This window comes from Hemiscyllium ocellatum, chromosome 9 (genome assembly GCF_020745735.1).
Source record: "Hemiscyllium ocellatum isolate sHemOce1 chromosome 9, sHemOce1.pat.X.cur, whole genome shotgun sequence".
NCBI lineage: Eukaryota > Metazoa > Chordata > Chondrichthyes > Orectolobiformes > Hemiscylliidae > Hemiscyllium > Hemiscyllium ocellatum.
The window spans coordinates 49,003,253-49,029,679 of record NC_083409.1 but is presented as its reverse complement, the minus strand read 5'-3'; the positions used below and the strand labels follow the sequence as shown (position 1 = coordinate 49,029,679).

The 26,427-nt window shown below is 39.8% G+C and overlaps 1 protein-coding gene across 1 annotated transcript in view; it reads right to left on the bottom strand.

Annotated features, from left to right (window-relative positions):
• Positions 1 to 8,195: 8,195 nt before the first annotated feature.
• The window catches only part of LOC132818502 (zinc finger protein GLIS1-like), a 204,136-nt gene continuing 185,904 nt past the window's right edge, over positions 8,196 to 26,427 (bottom strand). Inside the window, exons 8-9 of the mRNA XM_060829561.1 lie at positions 23,273 to 23,443; positions 8,196 to 8,332 (exon numbers count right to left, since the gene is read on the bottom strand). Coding sequence (XP_060685544.1) covers positions 8,196 to 8,332; positions 23,273 to 23,443 — 308 coding nt within the window. The remainder of the gene's footprint in view (positions 8,333 to 23,272; positions 23,444 to 26,427) is intronic.

The window sequence follows — 26,427 nt, the reverse complement described above, 5'->3', positions numbered from 1 at the left end:
GCACTTCCTTTATTTTCTTACTGTTAATTTGTCTCGAGGGCTGTTATTAAAGCTGACAATCATACTCTTCCCATTCTGCAATTTGATCCACTGTTTAACCATAAAGCATTTAAACAAGTCTTATGAATTTCCTATGTGTTTTGAACAATCAATCATTGTCCTCAATCAATTCAACCATTCATCTCATTATTGTTTTTCAGAGTTAAGGCATGAAAATATATAATCTCTCTTGATTTATCTAGGCCTTTCAAGCTTTAAAGGTGACTTCTAATTTTTTTTTGCAAATACAGAAGATACTCAAATGTGGCATAAGCAATGATGTGTCTCCTAAGTACTTCAGTGGCAGCTAGGGATAATATTCAAATCTTTACATTACGGAGAAATAAAACATTGATTTGTTACTAATTACAAAAATACACACATACAGGTCTTTAACAATTGAATCTTCTTTTCATTCCTAAAAGAAAGCAGACTATGTTAACTTTGTTACACATTGAAGAAAAGCAAATCAGTATAATACGGGACATCAAGACTGCCAAAAGCATTCACAGAATTTTGAACAAATGCTTTTATAACATTTCCCATTTCATTTCTTGTCAGTTTATATTCAGTGAAAATACAAGGAAACTCTTGAAAGGTTCCTGATAAGATTAGTACATGACCCATTTTTCTTGATTTTCTGCTGAGTCATTTAACTCGGTCTCCTGCATGGAGAATGGGCATGGAACAACCATCCCATCTCCTGCCAATGCCAGTTAATGATGAAGCTTTAATGCTGGAGTACAATTTGAGGTGAATACTTCTCCCACTGCTTTTCTCTAAGCAGCCTCTTGCCAATCCTGCACCTCATAATCGAGCTCTGACTGATAGCTTAAATTCTGCAGTTTAACTTGGCATTGCAATCTACTGTATAGGAAACATATCTAGAATACTGTCCAACATATGTAATTTAGCAACTGATTTTAATTAAAATATCTTTCTTCTTACTATCAACATTTGTCATTTTTGACAAGATTTTCCAGGTTTCAGTACATTTTTATGATGGTTATCTAAAACAATATGTACTGTGACAACAAATAAAGTAATTTATACAGATAACAGCACTGCTGCTTCACAGTGCCAGGGATCCAGGTTCAATTCCCACCTCAGGTGACTATCTGTGTGGAGTTTGCACATTCTCCCCGTGTCTACTTAGGTTTACTCCGGATGCTCCGGTTTCCTCCCATAGTCCAAAAAAGTGCAGGTTAGGTGGATTGGCCATGTTAAATTGCCCATAATCAGGGGTAGATATAGGGTAGGGGAATGGGTCTGGGTGGGTTACTCTTCGGAGGGTTGGTGTGGACTTGTTGGGCCGAAGGGCCTGTTTCCATACCATAGGTAATCTAATCTAATCTAATAACAACTGCTGGTGGTTTTATAAAACCAGCCTATAGGTGGAATTTTCATTCATAAATTTCCATCCAAATTAACATCTTTAGCGCTCAGTGTTCAAATCAGCAACACAAAATAATTATAGCTCAAGAAGCCATTTAGTTCTTTGTCCCTGAGCTGGCTCTCCAATTGGGCAACTCATCTAGCGCCACACCTCCATCTTCTTGCCAAAACCCTGCATATGCTTTAATTTTAGATGATAATGCAATTTCATCCTGAATGCCTCAATTGAACTTGCCTTCAGCACAATTTCAGGAACCACTTTCTAGATCTGAATCACTCCCTACATGAAAAATTGTCCTTGTGTATCACCTTTGCGAACTATCTTGAATTTGTGCCATTTCATACTCTATCTTTTCACTAGCACAAACAAATTTTTCCTGTCTATTCTGTCGAGATTCGTCATAACTTTCAATACTCCTATCAAATTTTCTTCTTCCCAGGGTGAAGGATTCAATAACGTGAGGTCACGCTTTCAAGGTGAGAGGTGGAAAGCTTAAGGGGGATACATGCGGCAAATACTTCACACAGAGGGTGGTGGGCGTTTGGAACACGTTGCCAGCAGAGGTGGTAGAGGCAGGCACGGTAGATTCATTTAAGATGCATCTGGATAAATGCATGATTAGGTAGGGAGCAGAGGGATACAGATGCTTAGGAATTGACCGACAGGTTTAGACAGTACAGTTGGATCGGCTCAGACTTGGAGGGCCGAAGGGCCTGTTCCTGGGGTGTAAATTATCTTTGCTCTTTTTTGTTCTTTGTTCAAATCTCCTCTTAAAATCCTATTCTCAAAAATGAGTTTAAAATATCCATGTAGCTAGCTGAAGTTCCTCTTGCTTGAACTACTCTCACAAATGTTTCTGCACTCTCCCCAATGTCTTCATATCTTCCCTAAAGTGTGGTATTGAGATCTAGACACAATGCTCCAGTTGGGAACAAACCAATGTTTTATATAAACTTAACATAACCCATTTGCTCTTGTAATTCATGGCCCATGAATAAAGCTCAGGATTCTCAATGCTGCTCTCTCTCAACCTGTCCTGCCACCTTCAATGACAGCTGCACATACCCTCTGTTCCTACACTCTTCAGAATTGTACACTTTATATTGTTCCTCTGTGATCTTCCACCAAAATGAATTTGTCGCAAAGTGAAGAAGTTCTCCTCCTCTCTCTCTCAAAATGAAGAAGTTCTCCCCCTCTCTCTACAAGTAAAGAAGCTCTCTTCCTCTCCCTACAAGGTGAAGAGGCCTATCGGCTGAGTTGTCAAATTCACCACACCCAGACCACTTTTTTAAAGGATAAATTGAATTGCCTTGGAAAAAAAAACTGTCCAAAACTCAATAACTATATAACATTTCTTTGTATTAATTCTCAACTTGTACTTTCCCATCCATTCTACCAAATGGTGTGCAGGTTCATAGCTCCTTGAAAGTGGAGTCGCAGGTAGATAGGATAGTGAAGAAGACGTTTGGTATGCTTTTCTTTATTGGTTAGAGTATTGAGTACAGGAGTTGGGAGGTCATGTTGCGGCTGTACAGGACATTGGTTAGGCCACTGTTGGAATATTGCATGCAATTCTGGTCTCCTTCCTATCGGAAAGATGTTGTGTAAATTGAAAGGGTTCAGAAAAGATTTACAAGGATGTTGCCAGGGTTGGAGGATCTGAGCTACAGGGAGAGGCTGAACAGGCTGGGGCTGTTTTCCCTGGAGCTTCGGAGGCTGAGGGGTGACCTTATAGAGGTTTACAAAATTATGAGGGGCATGGATAGGATAAATAGACAAAGTCTTTTCCCTGGGGTGGGGGGAGTCCAGAACTAGAGGGCATAGGTTTAGGGAGGGAGGGGAAAGATATAAAAGAGACCTAAGGGGCAACATTTTCACGTGTATGGAATGAGCTGCCAGAGGATGTGGTGGACACTGGAACAATTGCAACATTTAAGAGACATTTGGATGGGTATATGAATAGGAAGGGTTTGGAGGGATATGGGCCGGGTTCTGGCAGGTGGGACTAGATTGGGTTGGGATATCTGGTCAGCATGGACAGGTTAGACTGAAGGGTCTGTTTCCATGCTGTACATCTCTATGACTCTATAAATCATCTCAGTTGGTTTGAAGTTCGAAACCATCCTCCTCACAGCTTATAACGTTTTATAAATTTATTATCATTTGGTGTATATTCTTTATCATTTGTTATTTGCAACTAACGAATAGCTTGCACTATAGCAGATGTGACTGGATGTATAACATGTCAAACAGTCAACTCCTTGGACAATACTGGCCCAGATGTTCTGGTGACCATAATATTCACTATTATTTTGTGCTTAAACAGTCAAGAGTCCACAGTCATGACTCCATTGAAACCAGAAGCAACACTGGAGTCAGCACACGAGCAGCTAATTGCCAAAATCCACAAGGTGCTCCCAGCAGCTCCAGGTTTCTCCTGAGCATAAGCTGATGAAGCACCTCCAGACTGCAATCATTTGAAGATAAAGGTAAAGTCGCCAATCCTACCTGACCACGGGGCTGCATTCTCATGAGAGAAGGGATGACTCGTAGTAGTTTAACTTTGAGGAGTGTTTTTCATGGTATTTTCAGCTAGTGTAGGAATTGAATCCACATCGCAAACCAGCCAACATCTATGAACTAATTAGAACCTCCGTTCTTCCAATCTTGAAATTGAGCAGCTTGTTAAATGAGGTCTAACACGTCTTTTATGAGGGTAAAAAACTTCATAATTATTGCTAAAAACATTCATTGGCTATAGAGGAGTCATGTAATTATACTTGTTTTTCTTGGTTAGACAACAAAGTGATTTTCCCATTGGGCATTCCACATTATTTTTTTCTGAAGTTTGCTTAGAATATTTTTAACTGCTACCTTAAATCCCATGTGTATATCCCCTTTCGTTTATTTCAGTATCGACAAATCTAAAAACCAAATGAAGTGAAGGGATTCACAAGTTTTTAATCATGGGAATTCTGTAATGCTATTGGGTGCTTACCCTGCTTGATGACATCACTGCCACTGCATACCTGGAATCTTCTTCGCTGGGTGGAAGAAACAAAGTTAAATCTCTGCCATTGAGATTGAAAGAGTTCAGTAAAAGTCAAGTGTTTGCCTTTGGTTGTTAACTGACAGCATTTGGCTCTCTACAGTTAGCATTCAATGAGTCAGGAGTCAAATCTTCCATGTGCTTACACTCAGCTAGCAGGGTTGCTGCAGGAATGATCTAGTAGGGAAGGAACGTTACTTTTCTCAGAGCTGCCTGTTCAGAAGAGGGTGGTCTCGGCATTTTGAGAAGCTTCTGGACCTTTCAAAGCCTAATCCATGTACCCACATCAGAAGTGGAGATAGCTGATTTTGAAGGGGCTTCCTCTTTTGATTGTCTCTTTAAGTTGGTCTATTGGCCAAGCTCTTCACAAAGTGAGGAAGCTCTCCTCCTCTCTCTACAAGGTGAAGAACCCTATCGGATGAGTTGTCAAATTCACCACACCCAGACCATTTTTTTTAAAAGGATAAATTGAATTGCCTTGGAAAAAAAACTGTCTAAAACTCAATAACTGTATAATATTTTCAGAAACAGTTTCTGGATGGATGGAATTAAAATAAAGAACTTTTGAGCATGGGGCCCGCATACTACACGAGGAAACGGTCACTCCTTGAGCACTAATGTTGGTGATGGCATCCCATTCCCCACCTGGCAAATGATGAAACAGGATTCGAATAGAAGAGAATAACCTTTATTGCCATTTGTACTCCAAAATAGAAGTACAGGGGTCCAGTGAAAACTTTTTACAATGGCTGCCTTTTAATGGTGCCATCTTAGCTTCAAGTACCTAGGTACAAATCTTATAGAGTAGAAAAATATAGTGTTGTTATACAAAAAAGGATGAAAAGGAAAGCAGTTGTATTACTTCCAGTGTCTGAGAACAAGTTAGAAACGAGGTAGTTATCACATTGATGAAGGGGACTTACATTGCAATCTGGTAAAAACAAAGTTCCAAACAGCAGCAGCTCAGCATGTGGCTCCAGGCCCAAGTCCAACAACTGTCCCATATCGCTCCAGCCTCCTGTCTGCTCCTCACCGGCACTCAGCAGCAACAAGGCAAGTCACACTGTACCAGATGTTTTTCACCTCACGTCACTCTGGGACTCGGGGTTCCTCTGCTGCTGTTGCTCTGAGATTCAGGACTCCCCTGGTGCTGTCACTCCGGGATTCAGGATTCCCCTGGTGCCATCGCTCCAGGACATGTGAATCCCTTGCTGCCATTGCCCTGAGACTCGGAATTCCCCCGGTCCCGTTGCTCTGGGATTCGGGATTCCCCTGGTGCCGTCACTCCAGGACTCGAGATTCTCCGGGATTCGGCTGAAGACTTGGCCCATGATCATTCTGCTGCCGCCATGGGGCATGGCCTGCATGCTCAGCTTCCGCCCGGTCTCTGGTCACGGCTCATCTCCCTGTAGGGCTGTGGGCGGGGGAGCAGAAAAAATACTGCAAAGAGGGAGAAAACAAAGAAAGGAAAAGGAACTGGCAAGCAGAGGAGCTCCAACTGGAGCATCTTACCCTGCCGCCATCTTGACAGAGTTGGAGGTGAGTGTTGGTACATAAGTTGGTCTCAAGGCATCTACGCTCGAAATTAACCACACATAATACAAAAAGAAAACAGAATTGAGCAGAAATTTTACTAAACCATATCTGTATTGACGGATCAATCACAAAATAAAAAGAATGAAAGTAGTATTAATCGGAAATAACTGTGGAGTAGAACACATTACTTTGTGTATAAATGGTTGAGGTATAATAAGAGAGTTGACTAAATCCATGTGTGGTCCCTTGGGCTTGCTGCAGTTGGATCACTGAAACCTCAGCCCACAAATAATACCGATGAAGTATATTTTGCACATATGGTTCAGTATAAAATATGTTTGTAAAATGTATTTGCAATATTTGCAAACATATGTTGGATTGCTGTGAGGTCTGAAACAACAGTTCAGCATGTCTTTTAGGCATAGATGACAACAAATGTAATTCCATTAATGTGCTTTTAATTGTTCCTTCAACAAAAATATATAAAAATGTAAAATGCCATGAATACTCAAAACTCCTTACATTATGTACATTATGTTGACGCAAACATTTTTGTACAAAAAGAGGATCTGCTAGCTTTAAGAGACTGGGGACAATTGGATTTAAAATTAGCAATTAACACATTCTTTACAAACCTATACCCATGATATTTTACATTGTCCTTAGCAAGAAAAACAAGTTATGAACAACAGTTACAAAACAGGGTGCTTTTTTTGCACATCTGGATGCCTGAAGCATGAGTATCAAAAGTGCACAGCAACAATATATTTCATAGTATTTGGTTATCAAAACACTGCAAATGATGGAAATGAGGCAGAAGGTCCTAGAAATGCTGAGCAAGCCAGCTCCCTCTTTTAGTTTTTCTCATGTTATGTAGATTCAACGCAATGCTGGTTAAGTACCTTTATGTCAACATATTTTTTGGATTTTGTGGATGGATATATAGCTGAACGGTCTTTCTGCCTCCAACCCTCCTTGCTTATCCAGGCTAGGGGCCAACATCGATACGCACTGGCTTGCCTGCACCAGTGGCTAGTTTCCTTTGCAGCCAACAAATCTTGGCATGGGACATGAATTCAGTGCCTTTCAACTCAGAGGCAGGGAGCTACCAATTGTGCAGCTGCCAGTCCTTGCACCACAAGTTGGTCACTATTGATACAAAACCACTTTGAGTTATATAATACCTTTTGATCGAGTAAAATACCCAAAGCACTTCACAGGAAAATGGGCAAACAAGCCGAAGGTGTGGTGGTGAGTTGTAACTAAAAAGATGGATGTTATCAAAGTCTTTGAGAGACAATAATAGGACAAGCAATTGGAATTAAGGCTGCACACATTAAGAATTAAATTAGCTTTGAGATTCCATTTGACCTGCTGTGCATTTCCAACATTTTCTGACTTTAAGTCTTATAACTTATGCTTAAGCAAAATAAAGATATGGTTAAAAAAACGTGGAATGATCCAATCTCGGTTGAATAGTGGTGCTGCAATGCTACAGGTGTTGGTGTCAAGCCAAAATGGAATAACGGAAATGTGAGGATAGCCACAAATTGGAAGCTTTCCCTCCCTTTGATTGGGGATTGAATGTTTTTGCATAAACATTTCTGTGAATGAATGGGACTAGTATTTTTAGTGGATGAGTTACATGTCATTAGACTAAATGATTTTTCTCATTTACTATTCTTAATATTGCTACAATTTCTCCACTCTTTAGTACAAAACATGTAAAAATGCAATTTTTGTTCCTTTTCTTTATTTCAATTTTGAACATGGGATAAAATTAACAATTTCAATAGGGATCTTAGGCGATATGTCAAAAAGTGATGGGTTGGCTCCAACTACATGCTGACGAACAGAAAAAGCTTGCTGATGATGAGGCTTAAATTCACAATGACAGCTGTGCTGATCTGTCTGATATACACAGGGGTAACACTTATTAGCATTGTATAATAGACATGCACAGTAATGTGCTTATACACAATATCTACCTATCATTTCATTTTGGATGCTGAGCAATGGAGTTAGTATATAACCTATGGATGTTGGAATGTAATAAGATACATTGAATAATTCAGTATAATTGTTTAGTATTCAGTCTTTGTAAAGTAACTCAAGCAGAAATGTGCCAAGCAGTTTTTAATCCAGTTAGGAAAACACAGAAGAATGAGATTGATTTCAGGTCTCTGTGTAGACAGAGGACAACTGACTTACAAAACGGTCAATGGTGTTGACCTGGAAGAGTCCATTGTCTTCTAACTCATTTCGCAATGTTTCTCCAAATGTACCTTGAACTTCCGGGACAATATCAAAACCTGTGGAAAGAATTCCGCAAATATTTTCTTCAGGTTTTGTAATACTAATTAATTGCAATTTTGCAAACTTGCACTCACAGCACAGAGCCTTATAGATTGAAGGATTGATCTAAGAACAAAATAAATCAGAAATGAAAATCAAGTAGAGAGATTTGGTAATGCTAGTTCACTAAGGAAGATATAGCTAAAAGACTGACTGATTTCTAGTTTCTCTGTCAAAATAGGATATCTGATTTAGACAACTGCCATACATATTAACCTGGAAGATTCCATTGTTTTTATTATTGTTAATCAAAGTAGAATACAAATGTAAAAAGTTAGACTTGTCTTACAGCTGTTATTTTGTTAAATGCAAGGTGTAAAATGCTTTTTGAGAATCATTTTTGTAAAGAAACCAAGCTAGGCAAAGTAAAACTATAAAACACCCAATAACTACAAACATGACTCTGTTCAATTCAAACAATATAATAAGTTTTAAAAAGTGGTACTTAATTAAACTTGGCATGGTATAAATTTGCTACAATTAATAGGTGGAATAATTCACTTCAGTGGACATTACAATTCAGAGATAATATCTTGGCAAGGTCAAAATTACTACTTCTCTGTAATTAGAATCATGCCTAAAATAATTTGCAAACCAGTATCAACATGGATTCTGTTTACTTCAAACTAGACTCAAGAAGAAAAGCAAATAAATCTCTTTATTACACCATCAAATGTGAGATTTTTTAATATACTGTATACTGTTAGTGTAATAAAATTTACCCAGCACCCAAACAGATTCTACTTAAAGGACAGCCAATACTTATTAACATTTGCTTGTCGAAATTTCTAGGGTCAGCAAAATTTTCTTGTGTACTGTATATATGTGTGTGTGTGTGTGTGTGTGTTGTAAGTCATTATTTTGTCTCTAACTTCCTGAATGTTATTTTGTTGTGTGCGTTTGCGATGTGCACTGTTCCTGCTGATGGAAATTAAAAGTAGTAGGGAAGAGGAGCAGGCATACAAGCTTTCTTTTGCTCTTTGGGGTGACAGGAGGAACACAGCACCATGGCTTATGACAATTCTCCTGACTCACCAACTGATTATGCCCACAGCCACCACAGTGAAGAAGTGAAAGTTAGTCTCAGTTGAGCTACATCAGTCTCAGGAAATTATTCCACAACACATCTCACCAATACCAGTCATGCTCCTCAATGGGAACCATCAAAATAAACTAATGTAAGAACAACTTACATTCACTTGTGACTGAATTTCTAGTTGATTTATTTGGAAAGTAGCTGAGAAAATGAATTTTTGGTCCTTGACTTTTCTGCCAAGGCAGGCAACACAAGACATGAAAATTCAGGGCATTTATTTGAGGGGTTTGTTGGGAAGTGGGGGGTGGGGAGTGAGGGGGGTGGGGGTGTGGCGGGGAGGGGATGTTGGGAAGTTGGCAGAGAATGACAGGTTTTCAGGCAGCAGGTAAAGAATGGAGTTTGGTTCTCTGTCGCCGGGTACATACTGAGGGTGATCACAGAGGCTACCACAACCCTGGCCTGGCAGTCTCAGTTTTCTGGGACATGACCCCACTTGTTTCATTAAACATTTTCCATCTAACTTCAAACCTCACATGCCATACCAATTCCCCATATATAACAACCAAGGCCTGCACTCATTCCCAATAATTACTCATATTTTCTCTGCCAATGTGTCTCCTGAGATCTTACAGTCTATATCAATTTAGTGCCAATGCATGACACTCACCCAACCCAATCCCATAACCCCTTATAGTCTTTCTATCACTTAGTGCCAACTTGGTCCCTCACACTCACCACCCTTTGTCCATACACTTGTCAAGACAATTCATCCAGTGTCCACCAGGGGCAGACCTCAGGAGCTAGGCTGGGTTAAATAAAATAAAGCTCTAAATCTCACTTACAAAATTCATTACATAAATCCAATTCAGAAATAGTCATTCAATAGAGTTAAATCGCAACATAAAAAGCATATATTTATATTCATAACCCTCATCAAACGCAACTAATCCTTTAACAACTGTATTGAAGAATCAGTCAATCTGTGAACTATAAAGGAGAAAGTGAGGACTTCAGATGCCGGAGATCAGGGCGAAGAGTGTGGTGCTGGAAAAGCACAGCAGGTCAGGTAGCATCTGAGGGGTAGATCAGAGTCAACGTTCCTGATGAAGAGCTTATGCCCGAAATGTCAACTCTCCTATCCTGAGGATGCTGCCTGACCGGCTGTGCTTTTCCAATACCACACTCTTTGACTGTGAACTTATAGAGGCCCACGATGACAATGATATATTGTGGAAAGCAACCAACCATGATTAGTTGCCGTAGCCCAGAGAGACACTGGGCTGTTCTCTCTCCTTAAAGAGAGATGATGGGTGGTGGTTTAACCTGAGGATCATCACATCTCAGGCAAGGGTTGAGGTTAAGAATGTATGACCTTCATGGTGATCTCAGCTGGTGTGGAAATTGAACCTGTGTGGTTGGCATCATTCTGCATCACAAACCAGCCATCTAGACATAAATAATGACATCGCTTAGGATTAATTCAACAAACAGCTACTGAAACTGCTCATACAGATTTTTGTCCATTTTCAGGCACAGGCAAGCAGTTTTCTTTCCAATTATTCAAGGGTTAGCAATTTACATAACAGCTTGAGTTTGTTCAACTCTCAAACACAGGTAGGAAGACTTTAAATTTCTAAGGGGCTGATCACTTAAATAACGTAATACTTCTGCATACCTCATCTGTCCTTTGCATACATTTTTCCTACGTGCTATGCCTTAAAACAAATCCAACAAACAGTGTCACAATCTCCATCATGTCAGGGCAAGAAATCAGGACCTGAATCCACCTTACCGAGACAAGGATCAAATGATGTTGTTTGGCTCTTGGCACCAATCAGAATCACACTGACCGTCCGGCTAGCTGTCAACTACACCCCACCCCCTCCCAAGGAATCTAAGGTGTTATCTCACCATACATTTTTACATACATGCGAGAGCATGGAGATATGGATAATGATGATGCAGGCTCCAATTTCTTTCCATCACATGCTTCACCAAGAATCTCCTCTGCTTTTACCATTGGTATGTGTTGGAAACATTGATAAGTTGGTACTCAACACTCTGTTGGTTTCACTGACTCATGAATGTACTTTCCTTGAACATCAAGTGCTGGAGTGAGATTTGAACCAGAGTTTCAGTCTCAGTGGTAGGGATGGTGACGTTTAATTAGATTAGATTCCCTACAGTGTGGACACAGGCCCTTTGGCCCAACAAGTCTACACCGAACCTCCGAAGAATAACCTACCCACCCCATATCACTCTGACTCATGCACCTAACACTCTGGGCAATTTAGCTTGGTCAATTCACCTAACCTGCACATCTTTGGACTGTGGGAGGAAACCGGAGCACCCCAGAGGAAATCCACGTAGACATGGGGAGGACGTGCAAACTCCACACAGACAGTCACCCGAGGCTAGAATTGAACTCAGGTCCCTTGCGCTGTGAGGCTGTAGTGCTAACCACTGAGCCACTGTGCTGCCAAATCTGTTATGTCACAGATTTTGTTCACAAGTATTTGTGACTTCTTTAAGGATTCATAATCCTACCTATGGGTTAAGGCCCTGTTCCAGCAAAACTAGGGTCTGTTTGAACTCAATGCTGACTTCAAAGGACCATGCTGGATTTGAGTTTTCCAGGTATGGGAGTCCCATTCCTCCCTGCCAGAGTGACTAGGATCTGTCAGTAAAAAGAGTGAGAATTCCTGTTTCTGGGTCCTGACTGCCATTTTGGAATGTTCCCAGAGTCTCCAGAACCCTGCAAGAATCCCCTTCAGGTAAAGGGAGCTGTAATATTGATGAAACATTATCTCAGGTACTTCCTTGGTTCAGTGTCAGAAGCTATTTTTGTGAATCCCCGCTTGGTACAAACTGGAATGTATTGCTATCTGAAGAACATCCATGTAACTGTAGCAGATCAATCATCAAACAGATACTTTTGTCATGTGTTTGATCTTATAAGCTGTCATGTGATTTCTCGGACTTCAGAAAAGAGTAACAAATGCAATCAGTTTGTGGCTTAGGCTGCAAACTATGAAGAAGACACATTAAACAATTAACTGTAAAGTGATGAACAATAAATTTATAATGCCAACCATCTGTTTTCACCAAAGGCATCAATTACAAAGGGTCTGGTTAAAACATATTAAGCATGTTTGCTATTTTGTGTAGCCCCATTACATATTTGCTGATTTAAAAGCAGGCTTTCAACCAGCTTCAACTGACTGAAGTTATCCAAAGTGTCCACTTCCTTACTATCTCCATTCGACATTAACAGTGCAGACAGATGATTGAAGCTCCATGAAGTGTCCATTAACTGTTTGCTGTTTTAACAGTTGCGTGCAAAAGAATACAAGTTCCACATGTCCCAGTTTGTCAGCTTCCAGCAGTTGGAAAGTGGAGACTTCAAGCAGCTTTGGGAATAATTTAGTTTTACCGTCCACTATTTATAGCTGGCCGATCACATTACCATGAACAGTTGGAATGTAATTTTACTATTCATCTTCCTCAGAATGTAGAAAATAAAACACTCACACCGTTGTACTAATGCTCAAAATAAAACCAAACCTGAGCACAGCTCTGAGCCATTGCCTTACATGGTAGCTCACCACTACGTTTTCATGAGTCTCCGCCTATGTCACTGTCTGGAAAATTCACTGAGGCTAATAAAAATGACTAAAGATACTGCGATAACTCAGGATGTCCGACTGGAAAGGAATATCAACTTCCTTGAACACCAGAACAGAGCCACTGCTATGGTTACAACAGCCATTTCCAGGCCGGAACAGACGAGTCTGCAGACCCAATCTTGGGTCTACTTTATTTATTGTTATATCTGGAAGTGCTATCATACACAACAGTTTTCCCCCACCAAATTACCATTACTTTTTTTTTAAGTTCTTAACTACTAACCACCACCAGGAAATCGATTTGAATATTTGCTGGGTCTGCTTTCTTTTAAAATATATATTGGGTCTGGTCATGATATTTTCTACTCAAACTGCTCAGAGTCTGTGGATCTACTTCTTTTTGTATCCAGAGGTACACTTAAACACAACTGAACTTTCCCATTACCAAATCACCGTAACTTTTTTCTGTTTCTAATGATTAACCGTTACCAGTAAATCATCCACGTGGCCATTAGGTAATTACATGAGTCTTCTTTTTTTCATGGCCAGATGTGCAATCACATGCAACCAAATGGTTCTTTTCCCCAACATCTAATTACCATGACCTAAGCAACCTTCCCACCACCAAAAACACCATGGTTTCTTTTTCAACCTGCTAATCACCACCAGTACAACATCCAGGTAGCCATTTGAATATTTACAAACCAAGCCATTATGGGCAATATAAACCATTGAAAATGAAGGGGAGGGGTAGGGATTGAGTCTGCTTTACTAAATTCTTTAATTTAACCTATTTTCTAATCAGCCAGTTCAAAGATTTCACTACACATCCTGGAGCAGGTGGGATTTGAACCCAGCCCTCTCAGTACAAGGGTAGGGATCTACCACTGCGCTACACAATGGCTCAAAACCTCCTAGTCTATTTTTCTTTAACCAATTTTTCTAATCAATCTGTTCAGGAATGTTATTACACACCTCTGGTGCAGGTGGGACTCAGACTTCAGCCTCCTGGTCCATGGGTAGGGACTGTACCACTGCACAAGAGAGCCGCCAACCTCCTAGTCCATTAAGGGCTGAGGCGATGAGTTGCAGCCGAGCAGGCTATTGCCTGTTAACCAGGGAACTCCTACTCAATGAACTACACAAGGAGATTAATTAGTAGTTCCCCATGGGCCTTACTGGGATTATCACAGATACTTATGAAAATGAATTCCATTAGGTTCTTCTTGATTCATGCACCCAAAATAACCTCACACATACAAACATATGAATAAATTTGGAGTAAAAGTAGCTATTCAGCCCCTTAATGTCTGCTCTGCTACTTGATAAAATCATGGTTGAACTGACTGTAGACTTGACACCGCAGTTCCACTTACCCCAATAGCCACTGATCCCTTTGCTAGTCAAGTATCTATCTACTTCTGCCATTAAAAGTATTCAAGATACAATCTCCAATGCTACTTGGGAAAGACAGAGTTCCAAAGACACTGAACCCTGAGAGAAAAATTATTCTTTCTCATTTGTCTTAAATGGGAGACTCCTAACTTCTAAGTTATGCTCCATTGTTCTAGTCTCTTCCTCAAGAGAAAACATCCTTTCAGTATCCACCCTGCCAAATCCCCACAGGATTTTATATGTTTCTTTAAGGTAACCTCTCATTCTTCTAAACTCCAGTGGATACAGACCCAACTTGTCCAACAGCTCCTCATAAGAACAAAATCTTACCACACCACTATCACATTCCACATATCAGTTGAATGAATCTTCTCTGAATTGCTTCTAAAACATTTGTTTTTCATAAATAGGACTTATAAATAATAGTGATTAATAATTTGTAAAAGCATAGTACTCATGATTTGGCCTCAGCAACACTCTAAAGAATTGCAGCAAAACTTACCTACTTTATGTTCCATTCCCCTTGTGATAAGTAACAACATTCCAACTATCTTCCTAGTCACTTGTAGTGATTGGAACCAGGACCAGGTGGATCTCATTGACTATGAGCTCCTTCATTGGGGTTGTTAACCTGGGTCAATCAGGGAGCCCTGGCTGACAGATATAAACAAGAGATTCAGAGAGTCTTCTCATTCTTGGGACTGGGTCTGAGCTGGCTAGTCAGAGCCATTGCACTGTACACATGTAAATAAAGGGGGTCTTGGTGATGGGATACCAGCCTCTGTGCAATAACTGCACTAACATTTTGCAGTTCATGTACAGAGCATCCAGATTCCTCTTTACTTGAGGTCTGAAATTTCTCTTCATTTAAATAATATTCTCCATGAGCCAATTTTTTTGCCCAATGACTAAACTTTCCATATCCTTTTACATACTCCCTATCTTCTCTTCACAACTTACTTTCCTACCTAATTTTGCATCTCCAGAAAATTTAGCTATTCCACGGGGTCACATCATTGACATTAATTAGAAACAATTGAGGCCCAGACATGATCTCTGTGGCACAATCATATCCTACCAACCAAAAAAATTCATCTACAGCCACAGTCACCTCCGTTCTACAATACTATTAGTCCTACATCTCCTGCCTTTGTTTTACCAAATGCAATACCTCACATGTATCCAAATTAAACTTCATCTGCCACTCTTCAGCCCATTGACCCAAATGATCAAGATCTCTTTGTAAACTTAAATAACATTCTTTACTGTCCACTACACCACCAATCTTGGTGTCATCCACAAACTTACTAACCATGCCTTCTACATTTTCATCTAAATCATTTATATAAATGACAAACAAAAGTGGACCCAGCACCGATCTCTGTAGAACACTACTGGTCTCAGGCCTCCAGTTCGAAAAACAACCCTCTACCATCACTCCCTGTCTCCTATCTTTAAGCCAATTTTGTATCCAATTGGCAAGCTCACCCTGAATTGCATGTCACCTAACTTTACTAATTAGTCTATCATGCGGAACCTTGTCAAAAGTTTTACTAAAGACCAAGTAAATCTTCTTGATTACTTCCTCAAAAAACTCAATCAAGTTTGTGAGACATGACTTTCCCTCACAATAAGCCATGCTGACTATCCCTAATCATTCCTTGCCTCTCCAAACACATAAATCTTGTCTTTCAGAATCACTTCCAACAACTTGCCCACCACTAAAGTCAGACTCACACCTGTCTTCCCCTTACATCCCTTCTTAAACAAAGGCACAACATTAGCCACCCTCCAGTCATCCAGCACCTCATCCATAGTAATAGATGATACAAATATTTCTGCAAGGTGCCCCACAATTTCCTCCCTAACTTCCCACAATGTCCCGGGATACACTAGGTCAGGTCCCACGGATTTTGCCAACCTATCGCTGACCTATTCCGTGGTCACTGTTCTTGTCAAACTACAATATCTAATTGCTCTCCTATCTTGTACTGGACTATGACTACAAGATCTTGCCATCTTTTCCTGTGAACTTTTCCTCGGACTGTGCTTGCTTCCAGGTTTCAGAAAAGATTTCTGCATTTTCTGGGCTTCCACGTCATATTGCCAATGCATAGATCTTACTTGCTGCTCATCGTGTTGCAAGTTTAGCCATTTTTAATATTTGCCAGTGGACTTTCCAACTCTTTGTAACAGATCCTTCCATTGAGTGGCTCCTTCTGGCTTATATGACATTCTACTGCCAACTTGTAGTAGCTGACCTCTGGGAGAAATAATTTATCCTGATCCTCAGTATCACTGTGTTCATATTAACTTAATCCTTTATCTGCCATAATCTGCTCTTCATAATCATCCAAATTATGTGAAGTGCAGAGGCTTCGTCATTTTGTATATTTTATTAGACTCTGTAAATGTATCATCCGTGCCAGTTAACCTTGTGGAATGCACTCTGACAGATTGATTGTCATGGTTTAAAATTATTGTTCATCAATTCCTACTTATAAACCTGCCCGGACTTTCCCACTCTTTGTATCCTTATGGTTTGTGATATATCATGTCCCACAAATTACATTTATTTCTGATGGTCTTCCATGATGAGCAAGGCTCACCAAATTTTCTCTGAAACTTCAGCTTTAAATAATATTCTTCTTTACTGAGCTCAGATGCTCAGAAGAAAGTGGAGCCAATTGAATCCCTTCCCATTCAAATATTACAGAAGGAATTCTTGGATTTCTCCTGGGGAAAAAAACTGGTATCGATTGTAGCTCTCAACCATATGCATTGAGTTCTTCATGTGGACTGCCATACCTGACCTGATGTTAGTTTATAACTTACAATTTCCACACCGTCCTCAGTGTACAACTGTTGACCCTCTGAATGGTAAATGCATAGCCACATATCCATTTCATTTTTCCACTTATCAAAATCAGCTTCACAAAACATCAATGTAAATCAAATCCTGACAGTTTATACTTTGTTTCAATGAATCCTCTCCAAAGTAACTCTTGTTGCTCTTTTAGTGTTGAATGTCTCCCCTGTTTCTCATATCAAACATCAAACACAGTCCTCAAGGTATAGTATATCCTTGCTTTAAGTCGCTCTGACTTAACATTAGTCAGTTAATAGTAAGTAGTCACACTTAGTATCGGAACTTTAATTCAAACTTTGCTTTCCACTGGGTGAGACATAATGGTTGCAGAACCCAATGAATGCATCATGGGATGGATCCTGCCACTTTCTGACTCTCCTTGCCAGATTCCCATTTGTTAATCCTCCTAATCCTAGTCACCAACCCTCCTAGTCAGCCTTCCTTTTTGCCAACACTCCCTCTCAGGGCTCGTCTCCACAACGTTGCAGCTCAAAGTTGCTCCCACTCTAAAGTTTATCCTTCTGCCTCTCGCCATTCATGTGGGTTCAGTTTGCATCTATCAAGTAAAACAACCTTGCACCATCAAATGTCAGCTTTCTAATTTGAGACAGTAACCTATGAATATATTTAAATATATAACTACTCCATCTGATATTATTGTAACATAAACAGAACATAACAGTAAGTTTCTCTTTCTGCCTCTTGCCATTCATGTCCTCAGCCATTACTCACAGTAAGGGTTCAGGAGAAGTAAGTGGTTACTAGAAGAGTCAACCAGCAACTTGCAGGGTCGAGACTATGATATGTGGCAAGTGGTAAGTTCAGTGAGTGGAAGCAGAAGCAACAGGAAACAAGAGAGGCATTACACAGGAGGCAAATGGCAAGAGCACATTTTATATTTTTAAGTTTGTTTTGTTTTAAAAGTTATGTAACATACTGACATAGAAATGCAACATGTACAGTATTTCATCTGACATTGTATTGCTTTTAAATTTTTATTTTGAGGACAAAGGTCCAATAAAATTTTACCACCATTTTTAAATTGGTTGGAATAGGAAAATATGATTCATTTAGCATTGTTTCACTTGAAGTTGCACTTTTTAGGAATGCAAACACAACATTGAGAAAGACTTTCTGTACAGTCTGCCAACTGCACTGTGCAATTTTTTCATCACAAATATCAGAACACAATGTGGAGGAAGTTATAAATTTCAACATCCTATTTGCATTTCTGATTGTTGTCTTGTAGTTGCCTGACACGTTGAGCATTAACTCTATGATTACCCTAAGGTTTCTTTTGACTTGATCTTTTGGTATTTATGGCCCAGATATTCTGGTCAGCAGTAATGCTGCACGCATCATCACTGCCCACAAAGATTTCTGCACCCTGAACATACTGTGTTATTTCAGCTGGGACTTTGAACCCAGCTGCAGCAGTAATGGATTGGTGCAGCCAACAAGTACTGGAAAAGATGAGTGACAGGATGTCACATCCATTTATGACACATCTGCTGTATTCAAGTTGAGTTTCTAAAGAGTTTCTAAGATGCAGACAGATAGATGAATAACTATGCAGTTAGGTCAGGGAGTAAAGAGGCTGTCAGATCAACATAGGAACTTATCAACAGCAGTGAGCCATCCAGCCAGTTGAGCCAGCTCCACCATCCAATGAGATCACGGTTGATCTGCAGCTGACATCCATACGCCTGCTTTTGGCCCATACCCGTTAATACCTTTGCTTAACAAGATTTATCGCAGATTTAAACTTAACAAAGGTGGATATGGGAGAAACGTCAGGCTGTGTTTAACAGGGTGATTGGTTTGGGTCGTTGGGAGTAATGAGTCAAAACGTGTGGTGCTGAAAAAGCACTGCAGGTCAGGCAGCAACCGAAGAGGGGGCTAATCAAAATTTCGGGCATAATCCCAACATTCCTGATGAAGGGTTTATGCCTGAAATGTTGACTCTGCTCCTCGGATTCTGCTTGACCTGCTGTGTTTTTCCAGTGCTGCGCCTTTCAACTCTGACTCTCCAACATCTGCAGTCCTCACTTTCTCCTCATTGGGGCTAATATTGAATGAAGGGATTGGATTAGAGAAAGGTACTCAGGTCAAGGGAGTGATTGGGAAATCAGTTGTGGTACTAATCTTGGTTTTGTTGGCTAATTTATGATGTAGACCATATTAACTATAGTATAAGGATGTAAGGATCCGAAATGGTTAATACTGAAGAGTGCCTTAAGCAATAATTATGATGAAGACAAAATGACTTTGGCAGGTAACTGCTTAGGATCAAAAAAGAACAAGGTCTACTATCCAGGTTCTCCTCATAGTTTCTGTAACCATGTCTGTTATATCAGTGCAAAATGTATTCAGTTGCTAACATGTAATAAATTGCAGTTGCTTAAGAGTAGATTTCCTTCTCGTCAGACTTTCTTATGCCACACTGGACAAGAGGTGCTTGGAATTCCTTGTAATTGATCAGTAATAGTGCAGACAGCCTCAAAGAACAAAATGGTCTGTGGTGAGTGAAACATTTTTCAGGTAAATATCCACATGAGTTCAACATAGCTAGCCTAAGTTTCTGATGCTGAACTTAGAGTTATAGATTTTCACAAGGATCTCAGGCAATTAAAATCAGCCTTTTGCAAGTTAAAACTTCCTGGATAATTTCAGCATGTTTGTGTGTTAGGACTTCCAGTACAATTCCACTGATACAGATGCCAGAAGATGTAGGCCAACAATTTATCCTGGTTGTAATTCTTTGACGGTCAGTAACAGGCTGGAATATTGTGTGGAATTACCTCTTGTCTAAACTGCATGGTCTGTGCAAATGTAATTCAAGGCATTTTGTCACGCACAGATTTATGTAAAACCAAAATCCCTTCATATTGTCACAAATTGTGAGAGAATAATATTGTAACATATTAACCGAAACTGAGCTGCTACAAATGCAAGGCTTTTATAACAGTATATTCTTGGACTATCTCTTTAATTTGGGGTTAAATGGAGGGATGAGGAGGCATTGTGTCAGTATAGGATTTTGATGAGGCCACTTTTAGAATACTGTGTAGAATTTAGAATTCTGGTACCCCTTCTATAGGAAGGATGTTGCTAAATTTAAGAATGTGCAGAAGAGATTTATGAGGATGTTGCCAGGGCTGGAGAGTTTGAGTTATAGGTAGAGACTGGATAGACTAGGGTTTTCTTCCCTGGAGCATCAGAGGCTGAAGGGTGACCTTTATAGAGGTTTAAAAAATCCTGATGGGTATGGATAAAATGAATAGCTAAGGTCTTTTTGCCTGGGGTAGGAGAATCCAAACCTAGAGGACATAGATTTTAGGTTAGAGGGGAAAGATTTTAAAAGGACCCAAGTGGTAACTTTTTCACATAGAGGGTGGTGCATGTATGGAACAAGCTGCCAGAGGAGGTGGTGGAGGAGGTTACAACTGCAACAGTTAGAAGATAAGTGGGTGGGTATATGAATAGGAAGGGTTTAGAGGGATATGTGCCAAATGCTGGTAAATGAGACTAGAATAGACTGGGATGTTTGGTTGGCCGAAGGGTCTATTTCCATGTTGTATGATTTTATGACTCCATGTGACTTGTTCTGAATTCTACTGACAGCAAGTCAGAATGTTTTGGTCATTGTAGATTAAAGGAGAATATGGGTTGCCTTACTGGGAAGACACTGCAAAGTGTTTGAAAAACATGGTTTCATATATTAATATTTATTTTAGCATTTTAAGTTTTAAGCCAGTGTGTTATTTGTGTTGATCTATTTTTGGAAAGGGGTTTAAAAATGAATTAGGTCAGTTTTTACAGAACCATGACTTTAAAATCAGTATATCAGAGACAGCGGGTGACCACAAGGACCCCTAGACTTTTAGATTAGATTCCCTACAGTATGGAAACAGGCCATTTGGCCCAACAAGTTCACACTGACCCTCTGAAGAATAACCCACTCAGACTCATTCACCTACCCTATATTTACCTCTGACCAAAGCACCTAACACCATGGGCAATTTAGCCTGGCCAATTCGCCTAACCTGCACATCTTTGGATTGTGGGAGGAAACCCATGCAGACACAGCGAAAATGTACAAATTCCACACAGACAGCCGCCCGAAGCAGGAATCAAACCTGGGTCGCTGGTGCTGCAAGGCAGCAGTGCTAACCACTGAGTCACCGTGCCATCGATGGAAGATTTATTATCATCAGGTCAACAACAGGAGAGAGAAACTATTAGTCTATTAACTATAGCAAAATCTAAGATGACATATTTTAATTGAATTAAAAAGGTTTGGGATTCAGCTGGAAGGAAAGCTGAATGGAATTAGAAACAGGTCTAGTCTTTTCTAGAAAAAGGAGATTGTTCAGAACAGTTAAGGAAATAAGTTACTTCAGTGAGAAAGTGTAGTTTTTGAAACTTCCAGACCCAGAATGTTAACTCTGCAAAAGACTGAGAAAGTCTAAGTTCTCAGCTGTATGAGTGGCCAAGGGAAAAAAACTTCATAGCTCCCAGGATCAGAACTGAGATAAAGCAGTTAAGTCAAAGCTACAGATCTGACAAGGGAGGAACATATTTTTAGTTAACTGTGATATGGTGAGTTGGGGAATAGATAGGATTTTATTTTGCCATGTACCTTGAAATCTTTCAAAGAATTGTTTTAATTTTTTTTTGTTTATTTTGTGTAATAATTTTTCTTATTGATCAAATGAAATCTTCAACCACATGTGATTAATTTTCAGTGAAAGACTGCTACCTTAAATTAAAGAAGAAACAAGATATGATCTATCAGGCCAGAGTTCATTCTGAGATCTTACTTATCCAACGCTTAGATCATCTGGGATTACAAGAGTTTACGCCTGCAGACAATGGGAAAAGCATTTGTACATATGGTGGATAGATTGTTAGTCTCCAAAGTCCCAGGTAAAAGATTTTTTAAATGGTTATACTGTACGTATGTTTAATTTTTAAAAATATGGGACAGAAAGCTGAAAAATTGTTAATTGGCATTTCTAAGCAAAACATGGCAATGATTTACATATTGTCATGAAGGCAGATTTTGAGGGGGGGGATTCTTTAGGAGCGTTTGTAGAATTGCCTGCTGGGTGCTTACTTTAAAAAGACACAGAAGCTCACAGGCAGTTTCATCTTGCAAGAATCTAACAGAGAGCTGAGGGCTAGAGGCAGCATGTTTTATAGTCGAAAATGCAAAAATGTGGTTAAGAGCTCATGTTCAGATTGAAGAGACCAAGTTCTTGATGAATTATACATGACTGGAAAATACGCCTAATTTGGGTAGGAGGAGAAATATCCAGGTCAACCCTCATGTAAAAGCCAGTTCAAATTCAAACCTATTTGAGAAAAGAAAGGAAACAAATGGTGGAGCTAACTGTCAGTTTACCCTAGATTACTTACAGTATGGAAACAGGCCCTTCGGCCCAACAAGTCCACACCGACCCGCCGAAGTGCAACCCACCCACACCCCTACATTTGCCCCTTCCCTAACACTACGGGCAATTTAGCATGGCCAATTCACCTGATCCGCACATCTTTGGACTGTGGGAGGAAACTGGAGCACCCAGAGGAAACCCACGCAGACACGGGGAGAACATGCAAACTCCACACAGTCAGTCGCCTGAGTCAGGAATTGAACCACATGCTAACCTGGGTCTCTGGCGCTATGAGGCAGCAGTGCTAACCACTGTGCCACCGTGCCGCCCACCAACAGAACAGAATGTCCATATAAAAGAGAGATTTATGATTTTAAATTATGGATTATTTCAGTAGTTACTGTATAAAATGTCTATTAAGACATAGTTTAATTAATTTTCTTAAGTCTTTAAAGCATGAATTCTCATCAAATCATCCTTCCACCCATCCAATGGAAGTTCTGACTTCTTCAGTTATCAGTCTCTACAGGTTCATAACCGCTGTCAGAACAGATATCTGCCTTATTCTTCTTTACCTGATAGACTGGCATGTGCAATGAGTGAATGGTAGCCATTTTGCCGAGCTGCACCAGGACAGTGAGAATCATCTGCTGGATGGGAATTGTGAATAGTTGTTTGCTCCATTGTTCGAAATGAATCACCATACTGGAAGGTATTTTGCATGGTGTGAAAGCTTCCTTGGTAACCTGGAAACATAGAACAATTGCAGCACTGTTATCAGATTTTATGCTTACTTCAGAGCTAACTATTTATGTCCATAAGAAATCTAAAGTGGTTTACATTTTGCTGTAAAGGACAAATCCTGAATGAATTATGATATCACTATTTTCAACAGCTGGGGAAGTAATATGGTCAGTATGCTAGCACTCCTTGGCTAAAGGAAGGAAAATGCTACACAACATTTGCATTTGCTGTTTTTTACTATGATTCTAGAGTTGCCCATGGATCTAACCTTGCCTTCTATTTTCTCTCATTTATATTCTACCCCTCAATGATATTATCCAAATAAAGTCAGATACAGTTTGTACAAGAATAGGGAGACCTTGCTGAAACTATACAAGGTACTAGTTAGTCCACACGTAGAACATGATAGGAATTGTGAATAAATGTTTGCTCCATTGTTCTAAATGAATCTCCATACTGGAAGATGTAGTGTTTATACGAGGAAAACCCTGGCATAGGAGAGCGTATTCAGGACAGTTTCCTAGAACAATGTTGTGGATACAACCATGGATTAGGCATATTTTGTATATGCTAATGTATAACAAGGCAGGTTTAATAAACAATCTCAGAGTACAAAATCGATGAGGAAACAGTGCCCATGAATTTAGCATTCAGGTCGAGAGTGAGAAACCTGGGGAGGAAACAACTGTGCTAAACTTAAATAAGGGCAACTTGAAAGGAATAAGGACAGACTTGCATGGACTGGACTGGAAAAAGAGGTTAGCAAAAAAGATCATTGATAATGATGATGATGATGCAGCATGGTATGGTGGCTCAGTGGTCAGGAACCCGGGTTCGATTCCAGCCTTGGGCGACTGTCTGTGTGGAGTTTGCATGTTCTCCTCGTGTCTGCATGGGTTTTCTCCGGGTGCTCCAGTTTCCTCCCACAATCCAAAAATGTGCAGGTTAGGTGAATTGACTGTGCTAAATTGCCCATGGTTTCAGGGGTGTGTCGGTTAGGTGCATTAGTTAGGGGAAATGTAGAGTAATGGGGAATGGATTTGAGTGGATAATCTTTGAAGGCTCAGTGTGGGCTTGTTGGGCCAAAAGGCCTGTTTCCATACCACAGGGATTCTATGTTGGTGGCAGATGTTTAGGAATATAGTTCATACCTCACAACAAAGATATTTCCCAGTGAGGAAGAAGGATTCTAGGAAAATGATATTCCATGGTTAACTATGGATAATATCAAAATTGAAATAAAAATCATTCAAAATGATAAAGATTAATGGCAAGCCAGATAATTGAAGAAGTTTTAAACACCAACAAAAGGTATCCAAAAAAACAGGAAAGAAAATAAACTTTGAAAATAAACTAGCAAATAATATTTTTAAAAAGTAAGAGCTTCCTTAAATATGTAAAAAGAAAGAGAGAAGCCAAAGTGAAAACAGGTGTGGTAGAGGTGGAAATAAAAATGGTGAGCAGGAAATGGCAGTGAAGTTGAATAAATACTTTGCATCAATGCAGACGGTGCTACTAATGTTGCAAAATTGTTAAATAATCAAGGGGAAAAAGGGGAAGGAAATACATAAAACCACTTGATAAAAGCTCTAGGGAAACTAATGGGCTAAAGGCAGATACATCCCTTGGACTTGTTGGGATGCATCCTAGGATATTAGAAGGATCTAGGAAAAGAGATTGGGATGGGCTGGAAGTAATCTTTCAAGAATATTTAGATACCTAGAAAATCAGAAAAGGGCCAATGTGACACTTATTGTAATAAAGAGGAGACAAAATGTTGGTAACTATTGGCCAATTAGCATATGTCTATCACTAGGAAAATGTTAGAGACGATTATAAAGGATGCAATAGCAGAGCATTTATTAGAATTATTTGAGTAGGTTAACAAGCAGGATAGATAAAGACAAAGCAGTTTATATCATATATTTAGATTTCCTAAAGGTATTCAATAAAAGACTGCACATGAGGCTACTTAATAAGAGCTCATTGTGATGTGGATAGTTTATTTACGTGGTTAGAGGACTGCTTAACTAATGGAAGACAGAGTTGGGATAAGAGGAACATTTACAGCATGGCAACCTGTAACTAGTGGAGTGTCACAGGGATCAGTACTAGGCCTATCATTATTTACAAAACATATTAATGACTTCGTTGAGAGAAATGGATGAAATATCGCCAAGTTTGTGGATAACCCAAAATAGCTGGGAAGATAAGTAGTAAGAATATCCCGGAGTCTACAGAGGAATTGAATAGAGTCATGAACAGTTTGATGCTTATAGAATGAAAACATTGATATATCAGGCAGTCGAGAGAGGGTTTGCCAGGTTGATGCTTAGTATGGAGAGAATTTGTGTTCTCTTTTTTTTAGCACTGCACCACAATGGACAGAATTTTGTATGACAGGTTAAAAGTACTGTAGGTTTCACCTGTACCTATTGGAGTTTAAAAGAATGAGAGGTTACTTTATTGAAACAAAACTTTTACGGGGCTTGATATGGTGAATGAAGAGAGCATGTTACTCATTGTGAGTCAGTCTAAGGGCACAGGGTGTAATCTCAGAGTAAGGGGTTGTCCATTTAACAATTGAGACAGAATTTCTTTCACAGGGTAGTGAATCTGTGAAGTTCTTTCCTACAGAGTGCTGTGTCATTAAGAACATTCAAGACTGAGACAATTTTAATCAGTGAAGGGATAAGGATTAGGAAAAAAAGTCAGGAAAGTGGGTTTGCAGATTGAAGGATCAGCCATGTTCTTATCGAATGGTGGAGCAGACTATGGGCCGAATGGCCTACTTCTACTCCTGCATCTTATGTTCATTGTCTGACACTTGTGTGGTGCAATGCCACTTATCAGCCCAAAGCTGGTCTTTGTCCAAGTCTTGGAGCATTTGGACGTGGACTGCTTTTGTATCTGAGGAGTCACAAATGGTGCTGAACATTGTGCAATCATCAGTGAACAACCCCACTTCTAACCTTACAATGGAAGG